The 13,360-nt window shown below is 32.7% G+C and overlaps 1 protein-coding gene across 1 annotated transcript; it reads right to left on the bottom strand.

The window, feature by feature from the left end:
* Positions 1–1,950: 1,950 nt before the first annotated feature.
* LOC105621174 (diacylglycerol kinase eta) lies at positions 1,951–12,860 on the bottom strand. The gene is made up of 23 exons (XM_012202643.1): positions 12,825–12,860; positions 11,780–11,981; positions 11,568–11,704; positions 11,314–11,405; positions 11,105–11,235; positions 10,822–10,990; positions 10,604–10,706; positions 9,494–9,496; positions 9,025–9,341; positions 8,035–8,343; positions 7,860–7,954; positions 7,437–7,626; positions 6,997–7,358; positions 6,586–6,899; positions 6,137–6,470; positions 5,825–6,052; positions 5,660–5,762; positions 5,307–5,576; positions 4,925–5,219; positions 4,326–4,631; positions 4,148–4,243; positions 3,943–4,074; positions 1,951–2,235 (listed from the first exon to the last, which is right to left on the bottom strand). The coding sequence occupies exons 1-23, from the start codon at positions 12,858–12,860 to the stop codon at positions 1,951–1,953; spliced, it is 4,509 nt and encodes a 1,502-aa protein (XP_012058033.1).
* Positions 12,861–13,360: the final 500 nt, after the last annotated feature.

A 13,360-nucleotide genomic window follows, 5' to 3' on the forward strand; every position in this document is an offset into this window, starting at 1 on the left:
AAAATTACAATATATTAACAAAAATCAAATTATATTTAATAGGGCTCTCGAAATTCAAACAATAATAAATATTAATTAGCGGGCAATGAGAGTATACGCAGCACGGTACTTGTGTGGAGCGCAATACATAAAATATATTTACTACAATTTTACATTGCTGTACTTGTTGATAACAAATTTCTTGAACATTTTGGTTCAAACCATCGTCAGCAATCCATATAATTTCTATGAACAATATCTAATCCGCACATGTTGGAGACAGTCATTGCGTTCGACAGAGAATGAGCATACTTCTACTTCTTAATTGAGAAATGCCATTAATTCTCTTCATTGGATAATCAAATAAATAATCTCTGTCTTTGCAGATCACAATTCGAAGCGCAACGCATTATGTTACAATATATAATAGAAATAAATTATAGATATATTATTTTAAATTATACTTTAAATTATAGATATATTACTTAAAATATTATTTATATAAATCGAAACATTCAAGAAATTTGATATCAACAAGTACAGTAATGTAAAATTATAGTAAATATTTTATGTATTGCGCTCCAAATACCGTGCTGTGTATGCTCTCATTACAATATATTAGTTTTAAGAAGACATAAAAAATTTAATTTATTATTTTTCTTTTTTTCTGGAAAACTGATTTAATTTTTAAATATTTAATTATCTGCAATGAATTTTTCGTAGCCGCTTGATTATGTAATTTTAACTGGAGACGAGCAGACTTACGAGAAGATATATTCTTTTTTCCTTTATTGCTTTAATAGGATGTATGTTAATTTTTAACGTTTTTAAAGCTACCGCTGATTTAAATAAATCTTTAAAATATAAAAACTGTAATAATATTACATACACATTCTGCATAAAACTAGTTTAAAAGTCTTTGTTAAAAAATATTTGCGTTTTTATATGAATAATTTGAAAATTTCTAAAAATATTAGAAATAATATTTAATAATCAAAATTATTTATCAGAGATTAACATTTTGATATCTAATTTTCTTGATATTTTTTTTTGTTAGAAAAATATATCAGGTAAATACCTTTCTTTTTCGATTAATATTATTTTCAATAAAATTTCATAAAATCATACATACTTATGTAGACACATTTAAACAATTGACTAATATATCTTATAGTTTTATTACAGATTGAAAATAGTATGTACAGATTGATATATGTATCTAAAAGAGATATGGAAACTTTCTAGTTTGCAAAGTAAAATCATGAGGACATATATTACAACATAAATCTGAACTATTTGTGATATAAACTTGTGACCTTTAAAGGAGTCTAATAGTGGACTCTAATAGAGACTAATAGTGAAATACTAATAATACTCTAGGTAGGATACTAATAAGATTTACAACGACTTACTTATTTTTGTCTTTTATACAATGTCTTGTATAAAACACTAATTTAAATCAACTTATTTGCAACATTAAAGAAAATTTCTTTACATTCAATGTCTAAAAGGACAAAAGTTCCTATTCTAGAATCACGTATTTTGTACTATATATACAGATATAAATAGAATTGCGCTGAAAATTTGTTAGTGCATAACAAATTCAGCTTCGCTCTTGTGTGTAGTTTCTTTATATCGAAAGAAACCATTTCGCATATATTTTAATAAAGAATTTGACATAGGCAAAATGGTTTCCTTCCATACAAAGACTACTCATAAATGTAAAACTGAATTTATTATACAGTAACAAGTAAAATAGTCTTCTTCCGTGCAGTAACATTAGATGGATTTCAACATTTTCTTCCATTTAATCCCCACAGTGTCATTCGAGAATTATAACGTTTTATAGCAAGAATATACAAACGAAATAAATTCATAGAAAATAGATATTTTCTTGCCCTAAAACGTTAATACAATTAACGAGACAGAGGAATACACTCTCTTCGAGATAACATCTTACATGACCTGAACTCAGTTGTTCAAATCATTTATGGCTTGTAAAATACGTTTCACATGTCCAACCTTTGTAATTCCTAACTCTTTTAGATCTCGACGAGCTAGGGTTAATAGTTCTCTACCTCGTATATCATGAGCAACGAATTTCTCCGTATATTCTGCCAGTCGCAGATTTTCCAACCACGCACAGACCTCCGGAACTCCCCAAGTAGTAACCAGATCTCGAGCCGGACCCGCGCTGCCAGCAATGCGACGACACTTCAACCAAAATAACCCTCGATGACGATTTTTTTTATCTCCCTGCAGATCCAGAGTTCGAGATGTCGGTTAGTACACGGTTAGTCAGATTAGTAGTAAAGCGGTATGCTATTTTATACGCATACGTTAGAAACATGCTAATCATATGCAGGTGAAGATTTGCACTCGGGATTATACGTGATAATGGATTCATCAGGCATACAAAATAGCTCTCGAATGGCCTATATGATCGTTTGCGGTAGTGTGATTCAAAGTTGCGCAAATACTGCAGATATGCTTTCGGTATACATTAATGAGACAATATATATGAAACAATATATATAAGATATTCCATTATATATATTTATTGTTATACTTTAGCAAGATTCATATACATTCACTAAAAGATACATCTCTCATAAAATCACGAAAGTTCCCCTCTCATTGTTACAGTGCAACAAACTCTCACGAAATGAGAAACTGGAGGCGCGATAATAAAAGTAAAAGTTAAGTTGCATATAATTCAAGTGCATATTCGGATGTGTTGCGTTGGCTAATGTAACTGAAGATAAGTACAGCGTCGCTAAATATCACACAATATATGTTTGTCTCACTGTGGACCACTGTGTATAGTAGAGCCGCAAGCGAGAATAAACAAATAAAAGGCAATCTAAATGGCAATTCCATCTCTCAGCAGATGTAATACATGCACACACGCACATACATACAAACGTATACAAAAATAATCAGCATCATGTTCCGCAAAACTAAGTCTCTAAAATGCTAATTCTATTTCTCTAATGTCATAAGCATTAATACTTAAAAGCATATTACCAGCACTGGGATTGAGCACTCAATCAATCCGAAACAAAGCATAGGATAATGTATTAATTATCATTTGAAAACAACATTTACGCATAATGAATTGTAAACTTTTCTCAAAAAAGATTGTAAATTTTCGTGTAAAATATGTATGTAAAGAGAGGTGCTTTCATAATATTACATAATATTTTTGTGTTATCCAACTAATTAACTAGCATTTCTCAAAACTTATTTACAAGAATAGTGTTCTATATAATCTTCTTTTGGAAGTATTGGCAAGATGGAATATCGAATACCAATAGAATAAGATAATGGAAAACTTTAGCGTTAATTTTATCATCAATATATTTCACTTGATTTTAATAATCTTGTGGAAAACTATGGATATACAACTATAAATATAGAACAGATAAATTAATTGTACCTCCCAAAAATTGTACCTCACAAAGAGTCTATATAAATCTAATTCTTTAAATTATGTTTGTGAGCGCAAATACTTGAATATTTATAAAATCAATTTTTTGTATATTAAGTATTAAAAATTCAATTAGTATTCCGTTAATTAATTGTATGGTAAATATTACAAAATGTACACTGTGAAAAAAATTTACTAAATTTTAATAAATATTTCTTTGAATATTCCTAGAATATATTTAATAAATTTAAATATGTATTTATTAGATATAAAAATTATTAGTTTGATTCAACTATCATTTTTTTGTCGTTTATATAAATATTTATTTACTGTAAATAAATATTCCACTAGGACCATTCAAAGTAATATTTATTAAAATTAATTTAAATAAATTTTTTCTCAGTGTATATGTAAACTTTATCACAATGCAAAATACATGACAAAAATGTAAAAATAGTTAATTTCATAACTCGTCTCTTTAAATAATTGACTTTAAGCAGCATTGCATTAAGCATTATAAGAAAGAACTATACCTGATCATCTGCGGGAATATTTTGCAAGTAAACCAGCCCTGTGCCTCCTTCATCAAAGGTACATTTTCGTAATTGCTGTTCCATTTGAGCTAGAGATACAGATAACTTGTTTTCTAAATCTTCTCGTAATTTCTACGTTAAAGAAATAATTGTTAGTTTAATCATTGCGTTAATATTTTACAGTCACAACATTTGCTCCGCTCACCAAATTATGTGCTTTATCGCGCAGTAATTCACAAGATTCTTCATACAATTGCCGTGCGCTTGATACCAATTCGGTTACCATGGGTCTCAGGCTTACCTATATTAACAAATTGAAAAAGTTAAAAAAGTAAGTAGATTATTGTGATAAATTTCTAACTAATTCCCTAATTCAAACTTACCCCTTGTAAGATTTTACCATTGGGATGTACTTGTTCAAGCGCGTATGCTGTTCGCGAGGCTACTTGGTACAGATCTCTTTCCAGAGTCGGATGGGATATAATCAGCAGTTTTACCCATTTGACCAAGGTCGTTACAGTTTCAATAAAACTTAATAGGATATTTAATTCTTCATCGTTCAATTGAGGAGGCTTATTGCAAAGTTGCAATTGTGGTCTGGATTGCGATGCATTATTTATAGAAGAAGATTGAGCGCTTAATGTACTGCGCTGTTTCTCTTCCCACGTTTTCAATGAGGTTTCAAGTGCCTAAGACGAAAAATATTTTCGATTACATAAATTAAAATTATTTTTTCCATTAAAAAATCACGACAAAGGATACTAGAATTCATAAACTCCTATTGTTCTATTAGTTGTTTGCAGCATTGTAAATTTTTAATAACTAGTAACTATCTTGCACAATAACTGCCTTGTGACTCAAGTCTTAAAGGTGTATATATGAGATGTCACATTTCGTTTTTATTTGTTATTAAAAATCCACAATGCTGTAGACTAAGCTGGCAAAACAACAAAAGAGTTTGCGAGTTCTGATGGATACTTACCCTATTTCTATAAAGCATCTGCATGCGATTCTTGTGTATAATTTTTATAACACCAGGTGGTTGAATCCAAGCCTCCCCATCGACTTGTATAGGAACACCTTCTTCTCCTAAGATATTAATTTGGATTGTTTGGCACTGAGCTATCCTGTGATGCTGCAAATTTATGAGCCGCGAAGCAGCCATTTGAACAGATCCGAAGACCGCAACTACTTCCAATATACGGTCGTCGAATGATGGTGCCAAGAATAGATCCCCTTCCTTTGTACCTCCCCAAAAGTTTGTACCGCCCATAAAACTGTTATTAGAAAATAAAACTTTGCTTTTAAAACTTTAACTTAGATCATTAAAAATCATATATAGATATATTTATTATCACAAGTACCTCGGTATATTTAATACAACAATTCCTTGCAAGGACGGCAATGGTATCCTTTGACCGTCGCACTCCAATTGAACTCTCTGCTCAAGATTTTTATAAGTTTTCTGTATCCACTCTTTAGAGCCCAAAACACCGTACCACATATAATTCTTAGCACGCGAGCGACATTTCTCAGGATGCTCTTCTCTCTTATTGTGAAAATCGAGACTAATCTTTGCGTCTATGCCAATACCAAAGTAATTGTTCATGACACATCGTTCAAAGTAGCCTTCCCTGCAATAGAAAAAAAATTCGTGATATCTATATATACGTCAAATGTATTAATTACATAATGATATCAGATATATATGAATTACATCAATGTTTCATCTGGATCCATTAATGGCGATACCGGTGCACATAGAGCGTCTGCATTTGCCAATAAAACTTGACTGATGAGACCAGCTCCTCCACTTACATCTGTATTTACAAAAAAAACGTAAATAATTATATAAAATAAGAAAGACAACATTTTTACTCACTTGGCCACATAGGCAATCGAACTAAAGGATTTATTATAGGAAGTTTTTTCACGTCCTCCGTTTTATCTACAGATTTTGCTCTTTCGTGGCGCAAGCTCATGCTCGAGCCACCTAAACGAGCGGTAGTTGCCATTAACGACACAACTTCTGATGCCTTTAACAAACTTCCGCTGCTTATGCGACGTGTAGCTTGTGGAGAGAAGCCTGAGTTAGGTAACTCCACGCTTACTGCATTATTAGAAAAATTATTAAAATATATGCATATATAATTTAATTGTAATAATTTTTTAATAATTAATTGATCAAACTTACGTCTTTCCATACTATTGCCACTGTATTGCTTATCATGTGGATCCAATTTGTAATCTAAATTAAATTTGTGATGACTCTCAATTGACAACGATGGACTTGGTGGATCAACGATAACACTAATCTGTGGCGGAAAATTTGTAGAACACTTTTCGTTGGTATTGTCCGGAACGGGAAAACAGCATACTGGTCTCAACAAATCGGAAGTTTTTTCCTTTTCAATGGTTTCAAATGTAGTCTCAAGTACAACGTTTGCCTCCACAGATTGCGGCGACTTAATTCCTGAGACACGGACGCATGTTGTTAAACCCTCCGTTTTATATTTACTTAGCATTCCCTGATAACAGAAGACACAGTTAATTTTATATATTATACACATATACATAAAATTAATTTATATAAATAAAACAGTTTCACATATTTAATTTTAAAAAATCGAAATATTTATTTACCTCTTTATCCGTTTTTATATTTTTTCTGCCTTTCTTAAATGAGTATCTTCCAATGTCATTCCCTTCGCTGAATTGGGCTAAGCCGCAATATCTATGCGATTCCTCGAATTCTAAGCCTTCACTGACAGAATCATACCCCATTATCACATCACCCATAATAACATCCTGTCTGAGGGAACTCAAATCTTCCAAACCGCTTTCCGAGTGTTGAATTTCACTGGAAAGCATATCGGAATTATCCGGCGAGTCGTAGTGCCCTATCTCCGCGTTTTCCCATTTTCTCATAGAATCAAATATATCGCTGTCTTTATGTTCTGAAAAGTGTCAGAGAAATTATCTAATAACAAGATAAGAAATACATATAAAGTGATACTTTTACGATACTTGCCACATTGGTAAGTATTTACTTACCGACTTCACTCAATGTGCTATTTCGCACAGTGTAACTCCTGGAATCAAAAGTTTCGGAAACCATGCTATCTGTACTATTGGTACAGCTACTTCTAGTTTCTAATTTGACAATCGCGGGTTTTTGCACGTGTTCTGGCGAAATGTTTTTAGAATGAAATGAATCCATGTCAAGAGATACGACTGTAGTCGCATCATCTGATGGTGTACTTGTGTCTAAAGTAATTTTTGTCACAGTTATTGGAACGTCAGAGGAAGCTTCTATTTGTGTCGGTTCGGACAATAAAAAATTATCATTAATAGCTGCTTGAATTTCTTGTTGACCGCTGACAGTTTGCCCTGCGGGCATGTCAAAATTGAGAACTCTAAAATTACATCGAGTTACGTGAACTTGTAGAATGCAAATATTGACAATATACTATTGAGTTCATGTTGAAAATTACCCTTGTGGTATGTTTTCGCTGTTTCGTCTACTGTCGGCAAAACTATCGGGTGCAGGAAGCGTTAATAATTCTTCAGGTTGCGAATCTCTCCTTAAATCCGGCATTGGGCTCAGGGATGCCACATTAGGAGTAGGACTTGGGCAAAAGATCTCTATGTTGGATTCTACAATTGGTAGACATATAGCCTGATCTGTTTGCGATCAGGCCAATATAAGTTTATTGATAAATCATGTTCAATTGCTGCTTTTCGCCAAAGTTATCCATAATATGATACGAGAAAAACAAATATGAAAATCAGTTTTATCGTTGTAGATATAAAGAAAGTATTCAATAATTTTCCAATAAATACAATTACAAGTTTAATCTTACTTGTCATAGTATTTGGAGAACTATCGAATACTTTTGCGATATTTGACATCTTACTGTTTTGTTTCTCATCCGAAGAATTGTTCTGCTCGTCGACAGGTGTTTCCGCATGTTCCACTAATTTTCTGACAGCCTTTTTCAAGCTATTTACTCTGTAAACATCATTAAAACATACATCTCACTTTCTACATTTATAATACAATGTATATCAATATATGAATATATGCTATACCTGGACATTACAATATCTTTCTCCATATAACATGTTCTTTTAATTTTTTTTAAATTCGTCATTTCTTTTTCTGGCTTTTCTAAAACACCTTTTTCTTGGATGCTGCTAAAAGTATCAGTTTTTAAAGTGCCAATGTCAATGTCTTCCGTATTATCGGAGAAACAGCTTTCTTCTTTTGATAATGTTTGCAACAATAGATCAAGTTTTTGTTGAAGTATTGTACATTTTTCTCCCAGTTGTTGGTCCCCTGTATTTAGACTGGCTTCTAATATATATGTTTCAAAATCTTTTACTGTTGTACATAAAACTCTATAAGAAAAAAACTCTTGTTTTAAATGCTAAAACTTAAATCTCATGCAAATTCATAGAAGGTGTCTCGAAATCCCAGAAGAATATTATTGTATTGTAAAACTTTGCGAACAGTTAATAAAAGTGTAAATCAAAACGAAAGCCTTAAAGAGAAGCCTTTGAGAATCAACACAGGTTGTAAGTGTAATTATATATACTTTATTATAAGAAATAAATATATGTTTGGATCCTCTTCAGTAAATAAATGTATAAATAAATAAATTTAATAAAAGTAAGCCATTTTTTTCCGTTAGGTAGTTTTTTAAATACGAACTTTTAAAGTTTTTTTTAGATTAATCATAAGCGTTGCCTTCGAAGTCATCTGTTCGTGTGACATACGTGTAATTAAATACTAAACGAAATATTGTACGCACACAATCATACGGATAGATGACTTCTTGACCAATGTTAATGATTAGTCAAACTTTTAATATTTATATATACTTAAAAAAACTATTTTACAGAAAAAATTGATTTTACATTTTTATTATTTAATTTTTCATGAAAATTTCACGCTGCAATAATATTATCTTCGAATATATATATTTTTATTTTCTTTTTAAATTATATATATATATATAATTATATATTATATATTATATATTATATATATTTATGTATATATGTGATTATATTACTTACTTGGCACTAGATAAAACTACACTTTCCTGATCAGATTGCAAAATATTTGTTAAATGAGCAAGAACGCTGTCTTCATACTGATGAGCTATGCTCGATTTTTCAGTCGGGTCTGACTGAGTTACTTTGTGACATGATAGAGATATGTTGCGTTCGAATGTCATAATACTCCACCGATCTAGCATTTTTGTACCCGCTTTTTCATATTTCTCCATTAATTGAGGTAAATGTGCGTCATCGTCACATGACGAACCCCATCCTAATACGCGCGCTAAATCATTTCCTGTTCCTAAAGGTAGTACTCCAATTTGGCATTGCCTCTGCGAATTTGAAAAATACAAATCTATATCCCTCTTCAGTTTACGCAATGCATTTTTTAGTAGTACATTTTAATTATATTAGTTCTTAATGAAAATTATATTAAAATTAGTTTCTAATATAGATTAGATAGATTAGTCATGCATACACTTACCGCCTGCAAAAAAAGTTAATAAAGCTTCGTGTATATAAAGAAGCCTAAAGCACACACACCGATTTCATCTGGAATAAAATCATAAAAAAGACACGCCATGCAGTTTATAATCAAAAGTTTGAAAAAATTAATATCATTGGCTGCAATATCATAGCTCTGAATATTAGCACTGCTCAAACATTGCATATATTAGTTACAGGGCAATTCTTTCGAATATGCATCAATAATTCAAAAGAAGCAGAGTTCGATAAAAAAGTTTTATTTTCCAAGCTGTAATAAATTAAACAAAATATTTAGAATGTCCATTCTTTAATCTATCTCTCTTTCCAAGATAATTAAATAAAATAAACGAAAGTTTAAATGTACATTTTCCGATATCTTCAAAACGTCATCAGAAAGTTGTTACAAGAATATAACTTATTTGAACAAGAAGTAATGCGATGCTAAATCCAATTCAAGTTTTGCACCCATCTCAAAAGATTATAATTTAGAGCTAAAACTATAAATTACCAATCTCTATTTCAAGAATTAAGTTGTCGATATTAGAAAGATGAAATTCAAATCAAATTTAATCATGTCTTATCTAAATAAATTCTCTCTTGTGATAATTCTGATGTTTTTGATGTTTCGAAAAAATATATATAGTCATTTCAATACTCGATTGAACTAAAAAAAATCTAAATATTTTGGGAAGAAAGATGTATTTTTTTAAAAATAATACTTTAAAATATATTATTTATTAATAATTATGTATATATAAAAATTCGTCTCTATATTTATTCTTCGAACTGACATATAATTAAGAATCATTCTGTATAAAAAAATAGATATATTAAAGTTTAAAACAATATATATATATATATACAGTAATGTTCCTTTAATCTCATGTATAATGAATTTTAACTGCAATTTACATTCATGCATTATGTATTGTAAGTCAAAAAATATCACAAGTTTCTAGGCTATGCGCAGAAAGGAATACGTTTAAACGCTTTACAATGCAGCCCTGGTAGAACGTAATTAGATTTGAGATGAAATGATAGTCGCTAAGAAATCATGCTGAAAGAAATAAAGTTATCACTCATAGTTTTAAAATACGCATTTACTCACGTGCATTCCAAGTCGATCGATTTCTGAAAGAACCCATCCTACAGAGCCATCACCACTACATACTAAAATCCGAAAGGGATCAAAATGCCGGAACAGTCGTAATCTGAGCAAGACACGTAATTCTTGTATTCGAAGCGTTTATACACACTTTGTTATACGAATTATAGATACACGATTGATTAATTGTAATTAGTAGCGTATAATAGCGATTTGCCTACCCTGGACCTGGTCCTCCTTTTATAAGGTCGAACACTTGTGCGGGATTAAGTAATTGTTTAAATCTTCTTAGAAACTTAATACCTTGATTGTCACCAGATTTACTGTTTACAAATACTAAAAGTGGACTGCATCCCGTAGGTCTAACTGCTTCCCAAGCTTCGTCGCTACCTGATAATAATTGAATCACGTACACAATTATTATTACTACTATAAAAGTTTTATATTTGGATATTTATATACAAATTCATACAATATATTTTATGATACAAACAGATGGATTACCTATATTATGCAAAGCCGTAGGAGGCACTATACTGAGTTTACATGGTCCTAATGGACACTTGATACTCATGGCAGGTCTGCATGCTGTATGTACAGTTGCTTTGCACCACACACATCTCCAGTCTTGAAGCCTACGAATAATATATTGATTTGAATATATACTAAATTTTATCAACTACTTACGTAAAAATGTAGTGGGATGTAAATACCTAAGTACAGAACCACATGTCTTTTCGCAGACGAAGCATTTTGAGGACACTGGCAAGTTTCCCTCCATCCACTGATGTGGCATTGTGATGTTCTACAATAAAGATTAAATGATACAAGAATTGTATATTATTGATACATTTATCAGATGAACAATTATAAGAAGTTATTAAAAGATATGTTTCTAATTAAAATTATATATTTTATTGATTATTAATTTCCAAAGATATATTTTTATAATAACATATATACACACCCCATCTTGGTCCTCAATAATATCTTTTCCAATGGATGCCAAAGTTGTCCACTTGCAATTATTTATTGCTTTTGCAGCACATCTTTTGTGCACCTTGTATTTACAAGTTTCACAACTCAAACCGTGGGAAGTAACACCTGTAACAATGTAACATTATAAATTTGACCAATATCTTTAAATAACTGCAATTTACAATGAAAAAAAATCCTTACCAGGCAGAGCATCTCTGCAGACATTGCAATATGTAGGTCTAGCGTGATTAGTTGCGTAAAATTGATGATTACCTCCCAGTATCTCTGCAGTCCCAGAATCACCTTGAGGATGATTCTCCGACGCTGTTCTTGGTACTAACCACTCCTCCATGTCTTCTTCTCTTTCACTACAGAGAACCAAAGACCTTAGAGGAGTGATCACCTAATACATAAGAAATATTACACTGTATTAAAAAATGTTCGTAATGTTTTATTTCTGTTGTATTGTTTTTTATGAATTTTCTACAATAACCCATTATCTAAGTCAATACCTTTAAATCTTAAATCGTAAGAAAATAATCAATTATAATTAATTATTCTTCTCACATTTTATTGTGACTATTAACTTTTTGTCTTAAGATTTAAAGCTTAGGTAATGGCTTATTGTAGAAAGTTCATTAAACTTCATTACTTAGAATTATATTGATATATAAATGTCAACTCTCTGAAAAGCAATGTTTTAAAATGTTTTTAAAGAAATTTATTTTTGCATGTAAAGGAATTTATTCGTGTATATAAATAAATAAAATATATTTTTACAATTTACCGGTATAGAGCATTCTCAGTGCAAGGTTATGATTTATTATTAAACGGCGCTCCAAAAATGTGGATAAGCATCGCGGAGCACCGTTTCCGATCAAATGACAATCCCGTTGCTTCCGCATCTCAGCTGTTCCGTTTTGCAAACAAAGAGAACCGCCGTAGATTGACACTCAGCCGGTTCAGCGAAACAAGCTACAGAATTTCGAACGTTGCGAAACGTCACTCGCGATATTCATCGCTATCTAGTCAACCCATTCTATTGTCTATTAAACAATCGATAATGGCATTGTTATGGAGCCGCGGTAAGAAACAATTATTAAGCCGGTGGGACATTCGGGCGGTCAGACGGGCGACCTAATTAGAAAGCTGGGGACGCATCGCCGCCGTCACTACCACCACCGTCCCGTCGCCACCCTCGGCTCTGCGCATCCCTTGGCGTGCCTAACCTTCGCGGTATAAGTACCTTGAATCGGGAACGGGCCCTTTGTTGCCTCGACATTCGAACTGTGGCCCGCAACGCGACGGCGGCATTCGAGTGACACGTGCGATTTCGCACGCGGTTTCCGATCACCGTTCCGACGAGCGTTGCCACGAGACTTGGCGGCGTGCCATCCGCGGCGACATGTCACGCACGAAGACGACGACCGACGACGGTGACGAGGTGCGTCCGATCGGGCTCGCCGCAATAACAATCGCATGATCGCATCGGTCCGTTACTTCCGCGAGACGGAAGTCCGCTGCTCCTCTATTCCGGCTTTAGCGCGCTGCTCCATTTCTTATGGCGCATGTCATGCTCGCCGCTTCTCCGTGTCGTTTATAAATAAGTACGTCTCCGCTATGCTCGTGCATTGTTCGCTCGCTCGGCTCGTTCGTTTCGTCTCTTCCTTCTCACTGGCACGCCGATGTCGCCGAGCCGCCTGGCCGACCTGGCCACCGCACCGCGTGTCACACGCGCAATGACCACGTGCGCCATTGTACTTGACGCCGACGCTGACGCGC

Source organism: Atta cephalotes (genome assembly GCF_000143395.1).
Source record: "Atta cephalotes unplaced genomic scaffold scaffold00032, whole genome shotgun sequence".
NCBI classification, from domain to species: Eukaryota; Metazoa; Arthropoda; class Insecta; order Hymenoptera; family Formicidae; genus Atta; species Atta cephalotes.